This window comes from Populus trichocarpa, chromosome 15, assembly GCF_000002775.5.
Source record: "Populus trichocarpa isolate Nisqually-1 chromosome 15, P.trichocarpa_v4.1, whole genome shotgun sequence".
In the NCBI taxonomy this organism is placed as follows: Eukaryota; Viridiplantae; Streptophyta; class Magnoliopsida; order Malpighiales; family Salicaceae; genus Populus; species Populus trichocarpa.
Window position 1 is genome coordinate 13,196,006 of NC_037299.2, and position 20,557 is coordinate 13,216,562.

The 20,557-nt window shown below is 33.3% G+C and overlaps 2 protein-coding genes and 1 pseudogene across 5 annotated transcripts; all 3 read right to left on the reverse strand.

The window, feature by feature from the left end:
* Positions 1-769: 769 nt before the first annotated feature.
* LOC7481780 (E3 ubiquitin-protein ligase RSL1) lies at positions 770-13,678 on the reverse strand. 4 transcript variants are annotated; one of them, XM_052447676.1, is made up of 5 exons: positions 13,456-13,677; positions 12,885-13,069; positions 3,799-4,278; positions 2,331-3,091; positions 770-1,532 (listed from the first exon to the last, which is right to left on the reverse strand). In XM_052447676.1, exons 3-5 carry the CDS (start codon positions 4,219-4,221, stop codon positions 1,151-1,153), a joined length of 1,566 nt encoding a protein of 521 aa, XP_052303636.1. In that variant the 5' UTR covers positions 4,222-4,278; positions 12,885-13,069; positions 13,456-13,677; the 3' UTR covers positions 770-1,150. The 4 variants fall into 4 exon arrangements, with proteins under 4 accessions (XP_052303636.1, XP_052303634.1, XP_052303635.1 ...); XM_052447674.1 differs by lacking the exon at positions 3,799-4,278 and having other exon boundaries at positions 12,405-13,069; positions 13,456-13,678; XM_052447675.1 differs by lacking the exon at positions 12,885-13,069 and having other exon boundaries at positions 3,799-4,463; positions 13,456-13,676.
* On the reverse strand, positions 9,292-11,160 carry LOC7457630 (fe(2+) transport protein 1-like; annotated as a pseudogene).
* Positions 13,679-15,115: 1,437 nt separating the features above from the next.
* Positions 15,116-18,155, reverse strand: LOC7457632 (fe(2+) transport protein 1). The gene is made up of 3 exons (XM_024586465.2): positions 17,465-18,155; positions 15,801-15,950; positions 15,116-15,681 (listed from the first exon to the last, which is right to left on the reverse strand). Exons 1-3 carry the CDS (start codon positions 18,077-18,079, stop codon positions 15,376-15,378), a joined length of 1,071 nt encoding a protein of 356 aa, XP_024442233.1. The 5' UTR covers positions 18,080-18,155; the 3' UTR covers positions 15,116-15,375.
* Positions 18,156-20,557: the final 2,402 nt, after the last annotated feature.

Here is a 20,557-nt window from a genome sequence, read left to right on the forward strand (position 1 = left end):
GGAGGTTGAAGCGTGAGGTTTCGTTGGGTGGTGTCTTGAATCAGAAATAACTTGCTCATGCTACTATCCATTGTGGTGGTCCTCACCACAGTGCCAGGATTTATTAGAAACTTGAGATGAGGCCAGTGAATCATGTTATAGCAATTCCCACTTCAATATTCAAGATGAAATTGCTATTTTTTTTTTAAAGAAAAATCAGTTTTTCTTGCTACAGTTATAACTACTGCAGGAAAACATTTTCTTCTGAATAACAAGATGCAGCATAAGATAGGATCTTCCTATCATAGTTAAGATTGAAGTTGCTATGATATATAAATGCTGATTCTAATTCATATTTGAAAAAAAAAAATCATGATACTCCTATCCTGCCAAAAAACCTACATACAATTCCGTGCATGGCATTTACTAATCCCACCTCACACCAAGCTATGATGTTAGGTAAATCTCTGGGATGCTAATGTGGCTACACAAATGCAAAATGACTTGAGAGATCACAAAGAGTTTTCACAGAAAGGAATAAAATGACAGCCTCCCCATCACTTGCCATCTTACAAGGTCATATCCATGACCACTTTAGAGGCTTAAAGCTTACCGTAAGCAACTTGTTTCTGATCCAAAGAAAATCTACTGTCCTAACCCTACCCAAGATGGGAACAAGAACCTAATGATTTCATATCAAAATTCTAAGGAATAACTGCAAAAGAAGAAAACAGTGTTGATTGATGCAACAAACAGTGGCATATTGCTTTGCATGGTTTAACAAGCTCGATTTAACTAATTGTTTCATTAACTTCCAAGCACTAAAAGTGAAAGCTTTCCTTCATTACAACAATTCACAGTAGAGAAAAAAAGGAAAACTTTGTTTAATTTTCTTTCAATTTACTATGTAATAATGTTTTATCTATTTTCTGTTTCTTTCAAGAAGAATGCTTCTCAAGCATTCATTCTGCTTCCATCTTATGGACCTTAAAGATCACATATAGTCCGGCAGAGATGATGAAAAGGCTATGAAGGAAAGAGAAGTCCCAATTTCTGCAATTCCCGTGTAGACGCAAATGGAGTAAATAGAGTGAGATGCTCTTTTACCTCCCTTAAGGTTGAGAAGATATGCAACTTTTTTCCTAGTTTATTAGCACTCCTATATTAGCTTTCATTGGATATAGTCTTCGTAGTAGTTGTCGCTTATTACAGAGACAAACCTCTCAAGCCAAGGAAGCTGATGAAGATCCTTCATGGCATCTACATATGAGTCTGTACAGCTGGGCGGAGATTGGTATGGATGGTGGTCACTCAGACTGAAACCCCCAGCAAGGAACCTTTGAATTAGTGCCAGCTGTGACCTCTCTTGTTCTGAGTAAGCATCCATAAGCATGGGCAGTGAGTTATAAGTCTCCCACGCCCATTGTTCTGATTCTTGAGCTGACTGGGTGACCAAATCTTCGGAATTTTCTTCGTCCCAGAAGGCACATTGACAGGTCTGTTGCCCATTCCTATATTCAGCACCACAAGAATAACAGAACTCATGCCCACACCTAGGAAAAGAAAGCAGCTTTGGGGTTAAGAACATCAAAAACCAGAGTAAAGGAAGCAAATGCAACCTCTTTATTACCAATTTAATATGTAAAATGTAAGCGATTGTTAACCTGCACAGGCAAAGGATTCAGGCAAACCAATCTTACATGATCTAAAGTCAAGAATGCCATAGATATGACCAAAGCTTAATAGTAAGTTAGCTTTTATTGATCTCAACTGTAAATGCAAGACTAAACATAAACTGAACCGATAGTATCTCCTCAAAGCAGTCTCCATATGGATGATCATCTAGGCAAGGCATTTAACTTTTCCAAAGCCAGAACAGAAAAAAAGGATTTGAACATTTCCACTTGCTCTGCAGTGTCAATACCAGTCAATATTATGAGCTGTTGAAGGTCCTCATCAACTGCCAAATTTCATTCATCCAAAAAGAAAAATTCCCAAGTAACCTGGATCAACTAAATTAATAGCTTTTCCCATTACTTAAGTCCTCTCCAGTAGTATTATTTCTGCAAAATGATTTAGTAGAGACAACAGAAAAGGTATGATGGCTTGGATTTTTCATTAGATAGTTAGTACATGAAAAGGCATCAAATTATCAAGATCACAACAAATCCATCTTAATTAATAAATTACCAGCATCCCAGTTCCATTTCTTACTCAGTTTCCAAGAATGAAACATTGAGTTACCAGATGATTTTGCAACCATGCTATCTACTTCAAGCCAGCACCACACCACACACGATCTAATAAAACAGAAGGTAGAAAGAAACCCAAAAGGTGCCTATGTAACTTACCAACAGGTCATATGGGAGCAACCTTGAGAGAGCTCAATCATCCTGCGGCACTGTTGACAACGCCTCCATCTTTTATTTTGTGCCAGAAGATGCAAGGTAATGTCTGCAGCATCCCTCTCTTCTAATGGAAGGTTCTGGTACTCTTCACACCTCATGGAAGAATGCCAAGGAACACCACATTCCACACAGATAAACCTTCGACATACAGGGCACTCAATACAGGTATTATCAGACTCACTTGATGAACTCACCCTAGCTGACAAACATTCTCGATGATCAAGCAGGACAGAACAATTAGGATAGGGACAGTAGATTCTATCAGAATGGTGAATATCAGCTTCAGCCAGGGCATTTTCCAGAGATTCATATGAAGTGAGAGGAAGAAATGATCTGCATTCATTGATGGAAATGCAATATTTGCATCCCAACTGTGGGCATATGATTGGCACTTGAGATGACTGTACTTTTCCATCAACATAGGTCTTCATACAATGTGAGCAGAATTTGTGGGAACATTTCATTGTTATCATCATTGGCGACATCTTATCCTCACAACAGATAGAGCAGTTATCATGGGATTTGCTCCCATTGGATGGAAAAGAAACGACCCCAACTGCTACCTGTGCTAAGTGTAATGGCCTCTCAAGATCACAGCAGGGACTGAGTTTCAAAACAAAAGCTTCCAGGTTGCTGGCATGTTCAAGTATCCTTTGCCTCAGAGCTATCAGAAGTGGAACCTCAAGTTTCTCCTCGTTTGTTATCTGTCAAAAGTTAACATAAACTAAAGCCACATGGGAAGCATGCACAGGACAAAATATTTGGTATCAAGGTTGCAATAGATGGTGTAAACAAGGTGAATTGGCAGTGAAATCTTTATTACATAGATTAAAGCTAAGAGAGACGACTACTATAATTGGGAAGCACTTATTGTTTGAGAAATAAATCAGTGATGCAAAAATCAAAATGACTGAAGACAATTAGCACAACAGATAGCATTCAGAATCACCGCCAGTATTTATTTCACTGAACTTGAGTGGCTGCAGTAGCCAAAGAACATCATAGAATAATTAATATAGCTGGTCCAGAACTAAATCTATGATAGAGATTCCAAAATAATAAATTCTTTCCACTGTTCAGAATACTGAAAGTAGAAATTCTTTGAAGCTCCAGATTCATAAAAGGAAAATTAAAACATGTCTTGGTCTTGCATTGTGAATTCTTCAAAATGGATTTGAGAAGATACAATAATAATGATGGCGAGGCCATAAATTATTTCTACAAAGATTGTTTTCTTTCTTTTGATGCAGCAATACACTATCAAAACCACACTGTAATTTCACAAAAAAAAAAAAACACTTTGGCAACACTTCTATCACAGAGATGTTTATTCAGGTTTTACACAATCATAGTAAGTTTTGTCTACATTGTAGAAATAGGATGCAAAAATCATGTCTAATGAAAGACTCACCTGATCATATAACAGTTCAGAGTCAGTGAACGCATACACACGGCGGATATTGTTCTGCATGGCCTCAGCAAGACCATCCATGAGAGCCAAATAGTCAGCAACAGATTCATCCACATAGAAGTCGAGCTTCTTTTGCACCTGAATAACAGGAACATATTCAGTCCTTTCCATGACAACACCAATTCCAGAGAACCCAGAAGCAGAGCCCCCATCCTCAGCAACTGACATCCCCTTGAAAAACATCTTCACTGAAAATTCATCAAGATCTTCCTTCGGCTCTTCCTTCACTATATCTTCAATCTCTTTCCACACTTCTTCATCTTCACAACAACTACGAAAATCTTCCTCGTCCTCCTCCAATTTCATTTCCCCCCTAACTAAACTCGCTGAAGACCCATCACTAAAAGCTACTTGACCCTCCATCTTCAACACTATTTTCTCCAAAATCCAGCAGAAGCCGACAGATATTATGACTTCAAGGTGTGATTTATATCAAACTCTGATTAAAACCCGGAAACAAAGCAACCAAAAACTCCCTATATCAGCATCTATTTCTTTACAAATCACAAAGTAAATTGCATATCAACAACATGCAATCTCCCCTAAACTTGAGTGAAACCATCAAAGAATTGATCCAAAAATCCAAACTTTAGCATCCACTCCCCCTAAAAAACACACACAAAAAAACAAGGATGTCAAACAGTGACCTCAAACCTGCAACTACTAAATCAAAATCTAAAAAACAGCAATTAACAGATCAATCCAAAACTTCAAACTTTACTAATCACAACCCTTAAAAAGTAAAAAAAGAACCACCCAAAACAGCAAAGATAGAAAATTTATCACATCAAACATCAATCAAAATCAACCCAATAACCCTTGGGGCTCACAATCTCTCCACTTACTTGAAAGAACAAAAGAACATATCCATACAACAAAACCAACATAAAAAAACATTAAAAGAATCAAGAAATAAAAAAGGGTATTAATTAAAAAGACAAGAAATGAAGCTTCCATACCATGTTGGCTGTCATAGAATTTAATCTGATGATTCCATTTATGTGTGTCTGACTGTGTTTAAGAGGTAAAAAAACCCTAATCTGACAAAAAATAAATAACAGACCCCGCCTTTTCTTTTCCTACTTCGCTTACATTAAGCAAAGATTAAGGGATAGGGGAGAGAGAGAATCAATGAGGAGGAGTACTGTTATTGTTGGTGTTAATGGAGTAAGAGAAAAGCAAGGAAAGGGCCAGTCTTTATTGTTTGGTTTGCTGGCATTCTTTGTTTTTTCCTAGACTTTTATTTCTAAATTTTTAATTTTTACAAATCTCCAGATTCCACTGTTTAAATAAATAATAGCCACTTCTGCCTTAGCTACTCACCTCGTACCATTCATGGATTCGCTGTCCAAGGAATCCATTATATTAATTATTTTCAACAGTTAGGGAAGATTTTTTTTTCTTTTTTCTTTTTATTAGGGTGAAAAATACAATTATCTGACCTGAATATAAAGTTTTTCAAAATTATAGACCGATTTAAATCCATGAATCAAGATAATTCATCAAGTCGATTATCTCGGATCGGTTAAATTCTAAACAGATATAATTATACTGAGCTATAAAATTCTTAAGCCCACAGGAGCATTCTTGCAGGCCTATAATTTTTTTACTTGATTTTGGATAAAATGAAAAGAAGAGACTAGCTCTCCTCCTCTACGTTCTGATTACTGTTATAAAGTAAGACAACTAGGATCAAAAGGTGGTAGGGTTTATAATTTTTTTTAAAAATAAAATAATCCTATTTTAATAAAAAATAATTTAAAATAAAACTCAATTCAGATTGAATTTTATAATTATAATTATGGTATACCACGACAAAATAAACAATCAAAGTATTCAAGAGCTTTTCAAAGTTCAAACACATCGTAGACTTTGCAGGACAAATAGAAATTACACTGTCGTGGCTTTAAATTAATTTAAATAAAATATTTAACAATCACAAAGTAACAATAGCTACAGTTTTAATGACGCGTTTGGTAACGTGAAGTAAATATTTTTTAAAAAAACATTTTTTAATTAAAAAAATATTAAAATTATGTTATTTTTAATGTTTTTTTATATTTATATATTAAAACGATAAAAAAAATATTTTAAAAAAATCAATTTGATGTAAATAATAACTTTAAAAACGAGTTGAACAGTGCTTTGCTGCTCAACAACATCTTCGGAATGGCTTGTATAACCAACAATTGGAAAATCCAGCTGAACCCAGCAGTGCAGCAAGTCAGCAACCAAGAAATTCAATTGTGCAGCAGCAAAACCCAGTAGAGTAGCTAGCTGCAGATCCAGTTTTTCATGACATACTGTAATAAACAATTAAATCATTTTGAGAACTATATATTAGCCTTCTGATTCACCACTTATCAATCATCCAAGGTCATGTCAACTTTGTTGCAGATTCTAAGAACATAAACAGCAAAAGTATCAATCAATCATGGCTAAAAAACATTATCTACAAAAGCAAGGCAGAGGCCAATTGGTGCTGAGGAAGAACGCAACCAATTTTTCACAATAAATTAAAGCCTGGACCATCAAAGAACTTAGAGAAGGATCAGGTATAAAACCACTGATGCTATCAGCTGATTTGAAGGAAACTATAAAAATAAGAACAACCAACGAATCTCATGCCACCATGCAAAGAATTCGACACTCGGAATCGTTAAGTTTCCACCAACCTATCGAGATTTGACCCCATTGACATATTCTCTATTTTATTCTCTTCTCAACTTGTGTTTACAACTCTTTATATATAACAGGTTAATTTGGATTAATTAACATAACTGAGTTTTAACTGGATTGATATCAAATTATAAGTTGATTCATCTAAGTTTCTTGAATTTGAGTAAATTTCCGCTGCTAGTTTTATATCAATCTGCTAAATGGATTAGGTTTAATAACATTGTTAACAAGTTGTATATATATATATTGTTGTTTATGATCTCTCACTAAAGAATTCATGAATGTCGGTAGCTTTAATGTGGTTATCCAGATATCTGGTCTCGTTGGATATTATTCTGATTTCTCAAATCTCAATAACCAATACAAACGTTTCAAGATGAAGTTAAAAAGATTAAATAAAAATAAAATGAAAGATTCTTGAGCCAGAGAGATTGGACTGTGAAGGGAAGCGCACATGGGTGTTCTTCGCCTGTTCAACGAGGGAAAATGTGGCTTTCGTTTTTGACCTTTTCAACTCCCGAACATCTCTTTATAAAAAAATAAACAGAGGACTGTAGCAATGCTCCCACTAAAGTGTTGAAAAATGAGACAATAATGATTACCCACTACCTTTTCTATTCGGTATCAGACTGTTTTTGTTTTTTTGTTAAATTATTTTTTTTATCATTAGAATATTTTTAAATCATTCTAATATATTGTATTAAAACTAAAAAAAATTAAAATATAATTTTATTATATTTTAATTTAAAGAATAATTTTAAAGAATAATTTTTTTATTTTTAATGTACCTACATATTATCAAGAGCTTTTTTGTTTTTAATATATTAAAAAAAACAATTTAAAAAACAACCATACCAAACCCTACAATTCATTAAATGCTAGAACCATGATCGAAACTCAATCACCATCAACAATTCGGTGCTTGATGATCATTAATTCAACAAAATTTATTGTTTCGAATTTGTTTTTTCAAAATTTGTCAACAAAGAGGATTGGATTTATAGTCCTCAATTAATTTACTTTCGCGGAAACTCAGAGATAATTGACTTGCATTTATTTTATTTTGCTGAGAATGACTTCAATCTGAAAGTAAATTTAAAATGATTCCTTCATTCTTATCAAAAGACGATTCCTTCATACTTTTAACTCCCCTTTGTTCGTGCTTTTTATTTGTAAAGCAAAGCATCAAGCTTCATATATATTTGTAGATCCAAGTTTGGCTACATGTTACAAGAATGTTTGATTATCTGTTTCTGTGAATTTGAATATCGAGAAAAGCATCTGGGAAAATAATTTCTTGAATGCATCTGCAGATTGATGCAAGAAAAATATTTTTAAAACCGATGATAAATTAAAGAATTTATGAACTACTTAAGCTAGCATTAAAAATATGAAGCTCAGATCGTCGTGCTAGTGGTAGGGCAAGGGAGAAGTCTTAGCTTAGAAATTTTATGAGCTAATACTTTGCGTCAGCTCTGTGCTCATAGACTCTCATGCAAATTCGTCGAGAAACCCTGTGCTCTTTCCACATAAAAAATGTATGGTTTAGTTTTAAATCTTATTTTCAAATAAGGATATGGTGCAAGTCCACGGGACATGATGCCTCATTGACTCCTTGATTAGAGGCGTTAGATGCCTTTGATATTTTTCTTTAAGACAATCCAGACAAAGAGTAGGTTAAAAATATAATTGCTGGTGAGAATATGATAGTAATCCAACTACTAAAGCTCATTGAAACGCTGTGACCGTGGAAGGATGTTGATGTGTTATTCGGATTTGCTCTCTTTTTTTCTTATAAGCATTTATTATATTACTGAAAACCTCAACGAATCTACAGCGGGTAAAACTAGGACCTAGTAAAATTCATCTTTATTCCAAGCTAGATGTTCAAGAAAATCATCTCAAAGCTGATCTGGTTTGATTCGTGAATCAATGATTTGATTCAATAAATCAAAATCTTAATTAATTTTTTTTAAAATAATATCATTTTAATGTATAGAATTAAAATAATCCGATTGAATGAAATTGAACCGTCCGATTCATAACTTGTATAGCCGGTTTCATTAAAAAGCTTTGTGTTACTAATAATCTTTATATTCTTTGGGTGGCTAGGGTGGGTATGGTTGGTAGTGTGGTTGGGACATGGAGATAAGGTAAACATAGATGATTGATGGAGGTTGCTATGAAAATAAAAAACACACACCTATATTTGTTAATGAAGGTGGCCAGCAAACTTTATTTGAGTCCATGTGAAACCCTAATAGTCCAAAACTGAGTTCAATGATTGGACCAAATCATGTTCCCTCTTTCTTTTTTCTCTTGTAGATGACAATTGTTTTTTTCTTTTATTTGTTTTAATTGAATGCATAGAAAATATTGCCATGGAGCTATAGGCTGGGTTAGGCTAGCCCAGCACATAGTTTCTTTCCTCTAGAGTTTAGCCTAACTCACAATGAGGCTGGTTTTGCAAGCCCATGCTATCTACAGCCGTTGCATTTGCTGCTTACAAATCTGAAATCTGTATCAAATATTTTCTTTGCTGTGCTATATATATATATATATATATATATATATTCACTTTATGTATATTTGAACCTAGCTCGTATAGAGGGGTGTTTTTAAGATTATCCGAGATGGAGATTTAAACTCATTCGAAAGTATTTTTTTTTTATCTTCAAACTGGAAAAAAAAAACTAAATGAGAAAACGAAGACTGAAAACTAACATGAAATATCATTTTGTTGAAACATCAAAATTATGAAACTTCACTTTCATTAAAAGAAATTATGAAACGACACTCTCATAAAACAAAAACAACGTTGAACTTGCAATAAGGAAAAAAAAAAAAAACTAAACTTTGAAGGAAACTCGTACAAGAGACACAATTTTGGAGTAATAATATGACATGGGAGACTTGACAGATTCTTCCACGAGAAACTAACGAACCATGTCATGCCCATTTTGCCATTAGAGACATGCCACCAGCTCCCAAAAGTACAGCCATGTAAGACTTAACCTGGAGCTTAATGCTACCCTGCAATTTTGGACCCATAAAGTCGGCAGCTAGGAGATCAACCAATGCCATGTAAATCAAGAGTCCAGCAGATGATGCGTTGAGCAAACCAACAGTGATCAAAGCATTAGGACTGTTTTCCTTGTACATTTTGGACAGTGCAATGCCAATTGCAATTCCGAAAGGAGTTGTTACTGCGAAGAAAAATGCCATGACTGCCTTCTTCAAAGGCTTGTACTCAGCCTATTTAAATTAACACAAAAAATATATATGTTATGTCAATAAAATTTCATTGACTGTGATTGTGAACGTGAATTATAAGAGTTTATAGATGTTTGTTGGGTTTTTTTTTTTATATAAATTACCTGGAGAATGCAACCACCAAGACCCATTCCTTCAAACATTTGATGGAAGCAAAGAGCAGCTACAAGGCCCTTAATTGTACAAGTGTTGCTTGAGGCTCCAAGAGAGAGGCCTATCACAACTGAATGCACAATGATGCCCAATTCTAACACCTGCAACCACCCATGCTTGTATATATTAGTTCAAAACCTATAATAATTGCCTAGCCAGTATGTGAACGGGGTCAATTCCAACAATCTATAGTTAAATAATAAAAGTTTTGACGAAATATATTCTTTTTTATATGTTTAAGCTAAGAAATCTGTGCGAATATTAAAATCTTGATTACAAGAAATCTGGATTAAAAAAGGAAATTAATGGCTAAGAATTCATTACAGCAGCTTGTGAAGTTAAGAAGAAAAGAAAGGAAGTTATTAGAAAACATGCTAATTCTTCTAAAATTGTCTGAAACTTCATGGACCCAATTGACTAATACCTTAGGGGTTAAATTTGTGATCCCCTACTTGTTAGTATTCAGTTTAGATTCCTATGATTGAAGAATAAACAAAGTCATGAAATCTAACCATGGCAACAACCCGGTACCGAAGCAATTGTTTTGCACCACCAGCAAGTTTGGCCTCATAATGGTGTCCATGACCGTTGCCATGGCCATGGAAATATCCAACAGCCATCTCTTCATCTGGTTCAGCACCATGTGTAATGCTCTCAGGGTTAACTCCAACGGTAGACTTCTTGCTATACACACTAGTGGCCAATGAGTCCACCATTAGTGTCAGTATGGCAGATAACATTGCTACAAACCCAGTAAAAGGGAACTTGTGCCATGGATTTTCTGGCAAACAACTTGAAGATAACATATCAAAAGAATCTGGTAACACATGCATGAACCCAGTTGCAAGAATGATACCAGCAGCAAAGGCTTTAACAATCACCAAAAGGCTTCGATCTGGGTGTAAAGCAGGGATTGAACGTGTAAAAAGAGGTGCACTTACACCTATCATGCTAGTAACCAAGATAGAGACAATGGCTATTATCTTTAGGGTTAAAGCTCTAGCTTTGTCATTGCAAGAGCTTGTTCTTCTACACATCCCTCTTTTACTACCGATTCAGCTTGAAGTGTTAAGAATGAAAGGACAATGAAGAAGATGGAAATGATTGAGAGCTTTGGATTTGAAGTAGCCATTGATGATGATGGTTCTCTAGCTATATTTCTTAGTAGTTGGTAATAAAGAGTTAAGAAATAATATATAAGTGGTAGAAATGTTTTCCTCACTTGTTTAGGAGGATCACATGCTGTTCTATTTATAGGGTTTTTTTTTTTTGGATAAAATCAACTCTGTTACAAACATTTGAAAGTATTTAAATTTACAAGAGTTTGTTATTTTCTGGGTTTGCTTCCGTGATCTTCATCTTCTCGTTTGTTTTGAACTTGAACTTTATCTATTTGTTAAGATTCTTTATCTGGTTGTTGAGGTTTGTTTTGAACTTGAACTTTATCTATTTGTTAAGATTCTTTATCTGGTTGTTGAGGTTTATCCGTTTGTTGAGAGTCAGTTGTGCCATACCACCCTCTCAATTGCAATGGGAGCTCATGATCATTGAGATTGTCTCAGAGATTGCAGAACCGTGCAGTTGGGAGTGCTTTGGTGGATGAATCAGCTATCTGATCTATGCTTGAGATGAACCGAACCTGGAGTTGACGTTAGGCAACCTGATCACGCACGAAGTGAATATCCAGTTCGATGTGCTTCGGGCGTGATCAGTGATAGAAAGGATTGGCCGTTAGGTACATGGCTCCTATATTGTCGCACTAGAGTGTAGGTGGATTTGGACTCGAGATTGGTATCAAGGCTGCAATAGATGGTGTAAACAAGGTGAATTGGCAGTGAAATCTTTATTACATAGATCAAGGCCAAGAGAGACACCTACTATAATTGGGAAGCACTTATTGTTTGAGAAATAAATCAGTGGTGCAAAAATCAAAATGACTGAAGACAATTAGCACAACATATAACATTCAGAATCACCGCCAGTATTTATTTCACTGAACTTGAGTGGCTGCAGTAGCCAAAGAACATCATAGAATAATTAATATAGCTGGTCCAGAACTAAATCTATGATAGAGATTCCAAACTAATAAATTCTTTCCACTGTTCAGAATACTGAAAGTAGAAATTCTTTGAAGCTCCAGATTCATAAAAGGAAAATTAAAACATGTCTTGGTCTTGCATTGTGAATTCTTCAAAATGGATTTGAGAAGATACAATAATAATGATGGCGAGGCCATAAATTATTTCTACAAAGATTGTTTTCTTTCTTTTGATGCAGCAATACACTATCAAAACCACACTGTAATTTCACCAAAAAAAAAAAAAAACACTTTGGCAACACTTCTATCACAGAGATGTTTATTCAGGTTTTACACAATCATAGTAAGTTTTGTCTACATTGTAGAAATAGGATGCAAAAATCATGTCTATTGAAAGACTCACCTGATCATATAACAGTTCAGAGTCAGTGAACGCATACACACGGCGGATATTGTTCTGCATGGCCTCAGCAAGACCATCCATGAGAGCCAAATAGTCAGCAACAGATTCATCCACATAGAAGTCGAGCTTCTTTTGCACCTGAATAACAGGAACATATTCAGTCCTTTCCATGACAACACCAATTCCAGAGAACCCAGAAGCAGAGGCCCCATCCTCAGCAACTGACATCCCCTTGAAAAACATCTTCACTGAAAATTCATCAAGATCTTCCTTTGGCTCTTCCTTCACTATATCTTCAATCTCTTTCCACACTTCTTCATCTTCACAACAACTACGAAAATCTTCCTCGTCCTCCTCCAATTTCATTTCCCCCCTAACTAAACTCGCTGAAGACCCATCACTAAAAGCTACTTGACCCTCCATCTTCAACACTATTTACTCCAAAATCCAGCAGAAGCCGACAGATATTATGACTTCAAGGTGTGATTTATATCAAACTCTGATTAAAACCCGGAAACAAAGCAACCAAAAACTCCCTATATCAGCATCTATTTCTTTACAAATCACAAAGTAAATTGCATATCGACAACATGCAATCTCCCCTAAACTTGAGTGAAACCATCAAAGAATTGATCCAAAAATCCAAACTTTAGCATCCACTCCCCCTAAAAAACACACACAAAAAAAAGGATGTCAAACAGTGACCTCAAACCTGCAACTACTAAATCAAAATCTAAAAAACAGCAATTAACAGATCAATCCAAAACTTCAAACTTTACTAATCACAACCCTTAAAAAGTAAAAAAAGAACCACCCGAAACAGCAAAGATAGAAAATTTATCACATCAAACATCAATCAAAATCAACCCCATAACCCTTGTGGCTCCGAATCTCTCCACTTACTTAAAAAAAAAACACAAAAGAACATATCCATACAACAAAACCAACATAAAAAACAATAAAAGAATCAAGAAATAAAAAGGGTATGAATTAAAAAGACAAGAAATAAAAAGGGTATGAATTAAAAAGACAGGAAATGAAGCTTCTATACCATGCTGGCTGTCATTGAATTTAATCTGATGATTCCATTTATGTGTATCCGACTGTGTTTAAAAGGTAAAAAAAAACCCTAATCTGAAAAAAAAAAAAAATAACAGACCCGCCTTTTCTTTTCCTACTTCGCTTACATTAAACAAAGATTAAGGGATAAGGGGAGAGAGAGAATCAATGAGGAGTAGTACTGTTATTGTTGGTGTTAATGGAGCAAGAGAAATGCGAGAAAAGGGCCAGCCTTTATAGTTTGGTTTGCTGGCATTCCTTGTTTTTTCCTAGACTTTTATTTCTAAATTTTTAATCTTTACAAATCTCCAGATGCCGCTGTTTAAATAAATAATAGCCACTTCTGCCCTAGCTACTCACCTCGTAGTATTCATGGATTCACTATCCAAGGAATCCATTATATTAATTATTTTCAACAGTTAAAATAAATTACAATTATAATTTTCAATCAACTCAATATTAAAAACATAAAATTAAAAAATAATTTTAAAAAAATCATAAAAAATATATATAAAAAAATAATATAGCAATTCACAGTGTTTTAAAAAAAATTACAAAACTAAATTTTTAACCAACTTAATATTAAAAAAATAAAATCGACAAAGATAATTTTAGAAAAATAAAAAAAAATAAAAAAAAAAAACATTATAGCAATCAACAGTAACATGTGAGGAAAACTATAATGTTTTCCCCGCATGTTTTAACTATACTAGAAAGCATACCCGCGTGCTGCCGCGAGCGTATAAAATAAACATGCTTAAAGGTGTTATAGTTACAAACTGGTACTGGATAAATAATAGAAACTGAATGACTGATTGAGTCAATATTCCTGGACAGAAAAAAAAAAACTAACAAACTGTCCAAAGATGAATTAATTTGAACTGTCCAAAAAATAAAGCTATATTATTCCTTATATATAGTGAACTAATTAATACTTCCAACCTAATTGAGGTTCTGATACGTACCCTTCACAAAGATGAATTAATTTGTGCCATACAATAATAGTGTTTTTCTGTAGGAAGTTCGCCATTCTCTGAGATGATCAAACAGGTCACGAGTCTCTAAAATCTTCAATTATTTTGTAAAATTACCTTTAATTAGGTTTATTCAACTAGATGTTGATGTTTTTCATTAATATTAATAAATTTTTTTAATCTTAATAAATCCAAATTAATATTTATTGAATTAAATTAAATGTTTGATATTTTTTATGAAACGTTTTAACAATAAGCATTTTATATATGGGATTTGTATCTCCTAAATATTAAATCTCGATGAGTCAGCTTTCCATTCTTAGTTTTTATTTTAGTAAAATAATATTTATTTTATATAATTGAAAGTAGAAAAAGTAACTATTTCAATTAGGAATCAAACTTTATATAAAATCGAAATAATATTTCTTCATATTATTTATAAATACATTTCATATCTTTTCCTTCAAGAGAGAGAGCTTTATTTTTTTATTGCAATGTACGAGAACAGTTGTTTTAATTAAAAATAAATAAAATAAAATATTTGGAATTTTTACTTTAGAAATAAATTTAATTTGATTATAAATGAAAGTAAATATACTTTAGGGTATAAAGTAGATTTTGAAAGAACTGTAAAAAGTAATTGAAGGACAAAGTTCTAAAGCCAAAGACATCCCAGACTTATTAAAGTTTATATGACTATTGTTATTCACCCTTAGAATTCGTAATCTGTGGCTTATCTTTTGATACAGGCGTCAAGTGCCACAGCGACCTTTGCTACGACATTATCTGCGTCCATGCCAGTATAATATTACATGACAGGAAAAAAAAAAAAAACATACTCAACTTTTAAGGAAAGTCGTACAGGAAACACAATTTTGGAGTAATAATATGACAGGGGAGACTTGACAGATTCTTCCACGAGAAACTAACGAACCATTTCATGCCCATTTCGCCATTAGAGACATGCCGCCAGCTCCCAGAAGTACAGCCATGAAAGACTTAACCTGGAGCTTAATGCTACCCTGCAATTTTGGACCCATAAAATCGGCAGCTAGGAGATCAACCAATGCCATGTAAATCAAGAGTCCAGCAGATGATGCGTTGAGCAAACCAACAGTGATCAAAGCACTAGGACTGTTTTCCTTGTACATTTTGGACAGTGCAATGCCAAGTGCAATCCCGAAAGGAGTTGTTACTGAGAAGAAAAATGCCATGACTGCCTTCTTCAAAGGCTTGTACTCAGCCTATTTAAATTAACACAAAGAATATATGTTATGTCAATAAAATATCATTGACTGTGATTGTGAACGTGAATTATAAGAGTTTATAGATGTTTATTGGGTTTTTTTTAAAAAAAAATTACCTGGAGAATGCAACCACCAAGACCCATTCCTTCAAACATTTGATGGAAGCAAAGAGCAGCTACAAGGCCCTTAATTGTACAAGTGTTGCTTGAGGCTCCAAGAGAGAGGCCTATCACTACTGAATGCACAATGATGCCCAATTCTAATACCTGCAACCAGCCATGATAGCTAAGAATATGGCTAAGAATTCATGATAGCAACTTATGAAGTTAAGAAGAAAAGAAAGGATCAAGTTATTAGAAAACATTGTATTTTTTCTGATATATTTTGAATTAATTTCTGTATTATTACATATGTGTGTGTTTGTGTGTGTGTGTTTTTTATTTATTTAATTATTATGTAATGGAAGATGACCGTCCCCGTCCACTGTCTAATGAGCCTTCCGATAAACAAAAAATAAAAAGAAAAAAAAATAATGAATATAAAAAACTATGACCTACCTTTCCAGCCATTAAAATTAATAATGGCCCTATTTTTAACCAATTGAAAAGTTACGGAAGCCATTTGTTATATACAAATTAATTCAACAATATCACTTTAACGCTAAAACAAAAGAAACATGTTATTAATAAAATAATTTATTTTCATTAAAAATATGTATACGAATCATGATCTCTCTTTTTTCCCCATGATCTCACTTGACTTTATAATAAATGTTTATATATATATATATATATATAAACATTTCACAATTTAACTTGGCTCCGTCCCTTGATCGACCGGCTCTTATGGATATATTTGTTAATTTGCACTAACTTAATGGAAAGAGTGAGCTTCGAGATTTTTATTTACTATTGTGTGACCTAGAGATCATCTCTATATATAATCACGACGACCATTTAGTTGTCACTACATAAATTTTAGCTATAGTTTTTCGATAAATAGCACCTACATGGAGGTGTAAGAGCAAATCTAGAGTCGCAGTTATAAGAGCTTATAAAAAAAAACTAGATTTTGAGTCCAAAAATAAATCTAGAATTCTAAGTGGAAATTTGGTAATCTTTTTATTTTGAAAAAAAAACCTTTTGTCTCAAAATATTTACATATTTATTTATTAATGTATTTAGCTATATCAATTTAAAGAGGGTTTTTACAGGGGAATAAAATTTATATATAAATATTTATTTATGATATTATACACGTACAAACATTAATAATCCAGTCTAAAATGTATTTTTAGAAATGAATAGTTTATATGTGATATAAGAAATCAATAAAAATTAATAAAAGGATGTAAATCAAGTTAAATAAAGAAAGAAGAGGATAAAAAATTTAAACGATGAAATGAAATAGTACAAATATGAACGGTTTTTCACATCCCATTATACTTATCAGGAAAAACCTCAATTTTATTCCCAACAAGAAACTTTTATCAAATTGGTCCTTAACATTTCGAGTGTTTACTAATTGCATCTTCCTATCCCTGTCTCTTAATACTTTCCATTTAATTTGCATATTTATGAAACCAAATTGTTCCATTTTGAAGAGAGTTTGAAGGGAAAAACATTGCAAACATGAAAAATAAAGGACCGATTGAAAATTGTCTGAAACTTCATGGACCCAATTGACTAATACCTTAGGGGTTAATTTTGTGATTCCCTACTTGTTAGTATTCAATTTAGAAGCATATGATTGAAGAATAAACAAAGTCATGAAATCTAACCATGGCAACAACCCGGTACCGAAGCAATTGTTTTGCACCATCAGCAAGTTTGTCCTCATAATGGTGTCCATGGCCATGGAAATGTCCAACGTTAGAAGCCATCTCTCGATCTTGTTCAGCACCATGAGTAATGCTCTCAGGGTTAACTCCAACGTTAGACTTCTTGCTATATACACTAGTGGCCAATGAGTCCACCATTAGTGTCACTATGGCAGATAACATTGCTAAAAACCCAGTAAAAGGGAACTTGTGCCATGGATTTTCTGGCAAGCAACTTGAAGATAACATATCAAAAGAATCTGGTAACACATGCATGAACCCAGTTGCAAGAATGATACCAGCAGCAAAGGCTTTAACAATCACAAAAAGGCTTCGATCTGGGTGTAAAGCAGGGATTGAACGTGTAAAAAGAGGTGCACTTACACCTATCATGCTAGTAACCAAGATAGAGACTATGGCTATTATCTTTAGGGTTAAAGCTTTAGCTTTGTCATTGCAAGAGCTTGTTTCTTCTACACATCCCTCTTTTACTGCTGATTCAGCTTGAAGTGTTAAGAATGAAAGGATAATGAAGAAGATGGAAATGAGTAAGAGCTTTGGATTTGAAGTAGCCATTGATGATGATGGTTCTCTAGCTATATTTCTTAGTAGTTGCTAATTGAAAGATTTTGTCTTGCACTTATCGGTGCATGTTGCCTCCTTATATATAAATTTGTCTGCATCATTATTGTTCATCTCAAATGTTAAAATAGTAATTATGGCATGTTCTATGCATATATGGTTGCATAATATACTAGGAAAAAATATTGCCGACTTTTGCTTGAAGCCAAAAATAGTTAATTTCACTAGGGTTCTCTCTCTCTCTCTCTCTCTCTCTCTCTCTATATATATATATATATATATATATATATATATATATATATATTGATTGAATTTATCTGGACTCATCTCTAATGTCAACAAAGGAAAGAAAACAAGAACATGGGTTTTTTTAGAGACTGACAATAAAGAAACTAATGTTTAATAATACAATAATTTGTCATTCTTCATTGCTTGTACGGAAATTTTAGATATACTTCTTTTGATAAGAATATTAGCAAAATGTACTAAAAGTTAGGAAAATTCTAATTTGTGTTCGTTGTGTTTATTACCATGGATTTTCATGAATCAAGTTTTGTACCATTTATATTAGAACTCTAATATAAAATAACTATTTATATCCAATTCAAAAGCCTATAGATATGTATTTTAAACACACGAATCTGACTTAATGAAGTTTCAAATATCCATAACCCGACTCTATTTTTTTTATGTATTACTCTATATAATTAAATATAATTTTATCAAAAGTTTAAGGTTTCAGGATGACTTGGGTAGTATCTATAATCAACCTGAAACCCAACTTATTATCGTCTTAGAGTTTTACTCAATCCAAAATTATCTATAAAATTTACTATCTATTTAGATCGGGCTAGCAATAGTTATCAGGCATGGATGAAATTAACATCTCTAATTTTAATGTTTGACTTTTTATTTTTCTTATAAAATAAAATTTAAATGATTAATTGAGGCGTAAGACATTGGATTCATCGTTATTTAAAACGAAAAAACAAGTTGAGTGTGATCTTCTGACTAGATGTTTTTAATTTGTAAGATAAATATTCCAGATAATATTGGTTGAAAGGTCACTAACTAAGTACTTGCAATTATTGCCTTAATTAATCCAAATGAAATAGTCTCCTTCCATATATATATATATATATATAGTCGTGGAATCAAGAAGTAATTAAACAAGTGATGTATATAGTACGGGGCTACGGGCTAATATTCGTCACCATGTTATGCCTTGAGTTGACTTCAACGGGCATTAATCCCACTCTCTCTCTTGTTTCCTATAAAATGGCAATAGATTATCAAGACACGAGCCAGCATGTCTATGTAGCAGGAGGGCTTGTGTCCAAATACCTCATGAGTGAATGCATTTGGCCATTCGATTACAGGTGAGTGTGTGATCCTCGTGGTTTCTTGTGTTAATTGTGAGTTTAAACCAGATCATATATATATATATAGTAATGATTAGGCTAATTATGTTACCAAATCCAAAACTCACATGTAAGAACTACCTAGAACTAAATTAGAAAGTATTTAATTTTTATGTGTAAAAACTAGATCGAAAAATATTATGATAAACCTAATATTTAGCTTTAATTAGTGATTTAAGAAGACAAAAACACTTCATCGTACAAAACATGTTAATAATTAGTGATTTAATTAAGTGTATCCTTAGAATTAGTTTAGTGTCGAATGTGAATAGGTTCTAATTTTTATTTTATTTTAATCCATCAATTTATATGGCCAGCTCCTAATTAAACCCTGCTGGAACCTATTCAGTCACACAGGATGACACCAAGCCAAGCCAGCCATTGATCAAAAAGTTTAGCTGGCCATTTGAAAGCTGCAAAATAGTTGGCCATTCTATTTGATCACGAGAGCATCCGTTTCATTTGAAAACTGCAAATTGCTCGATATTAATATCTACTGATCTACCATGCGGCAAAACCCATGCCGCACACTGACAATGATCTTGGATGGTGGTGGTATCTATCCATCGTTAAAGAACTGAATTAGTCCTTTTCATGCCGTCATTTTATCATAAATCATAACATTGATCTAGTTAGGGCTCAGTACTTAATAATGTATAATTAGGTACGGCTTAGTACTTAATTAATAATGAATAATTAGGTACGGCTTAGTACTTAATTAATAATGTATAATTAGGCACCGTTCAATTTTAAAAGGGTTAGAGACTTGATAATACCCATATTGGAATCAATCTCAGTGCCCTGAATTTTGGTGCATAAATAATGGGATGACGAGGATTTGACAAGAATTAGGGTGGCGATAAAATCATTGTATCTACAGATTTGTACTTTATATAATAATGATTGTTATTGATAGAAAAAATTTCTACATAACGAAATTGTATATAGTTTAATAAAACAATAAATTTTTTTATATATAAAGTATGATTTATTTTATAATGTTACCGCAATAGTTAAATCCACAATATTTAAATTAAAAACTATCAATATT

Coding starts and splice junctions, on each gene's coding strand:
- LOC7457632 (XM_024586465.2), bottom strand. CDS start 18,079: ATGGCTACTTCAAATCCAAAGCTCTTACTCATTTCCATCTTCTTCATT. Junction 15,951..17,464: donor GGTACCGGGTTGTTGCCATG/GTTAGATTTCAT, acceptor GGCTGGTTGCAG/GTATTAGAATTGGGCATCAT. Junction 15,682..15,800: donor TTGGTGGTTGCATTCTCCAG/GTAATTTTTTTT, acceptor TAATTTAAATAG/GCTGAGTACAAGCCTTTGAA.
- LOC7481780 (XM_052447674.1), bottom strand. CDS start 12,827: ATGGAGGGTCAAGTAGCTTTTAGTGATGGGTCTTCAGCGAGTTTAGTT. Junction 3,092..12,404: donor CTGAACTGTTATATGATCAG/GTGAGTCTTTCA, acceptor AACTTTTGACAG/ATAACAAACGAGGAGAAACT. Junction 1,533..2,330: donor TGCTCCCATATGACCTGTTG/GTAAGTTACATA, acceptor TTCTTTTCCTAG/GTGTGGGCATGAGTTCTGTT.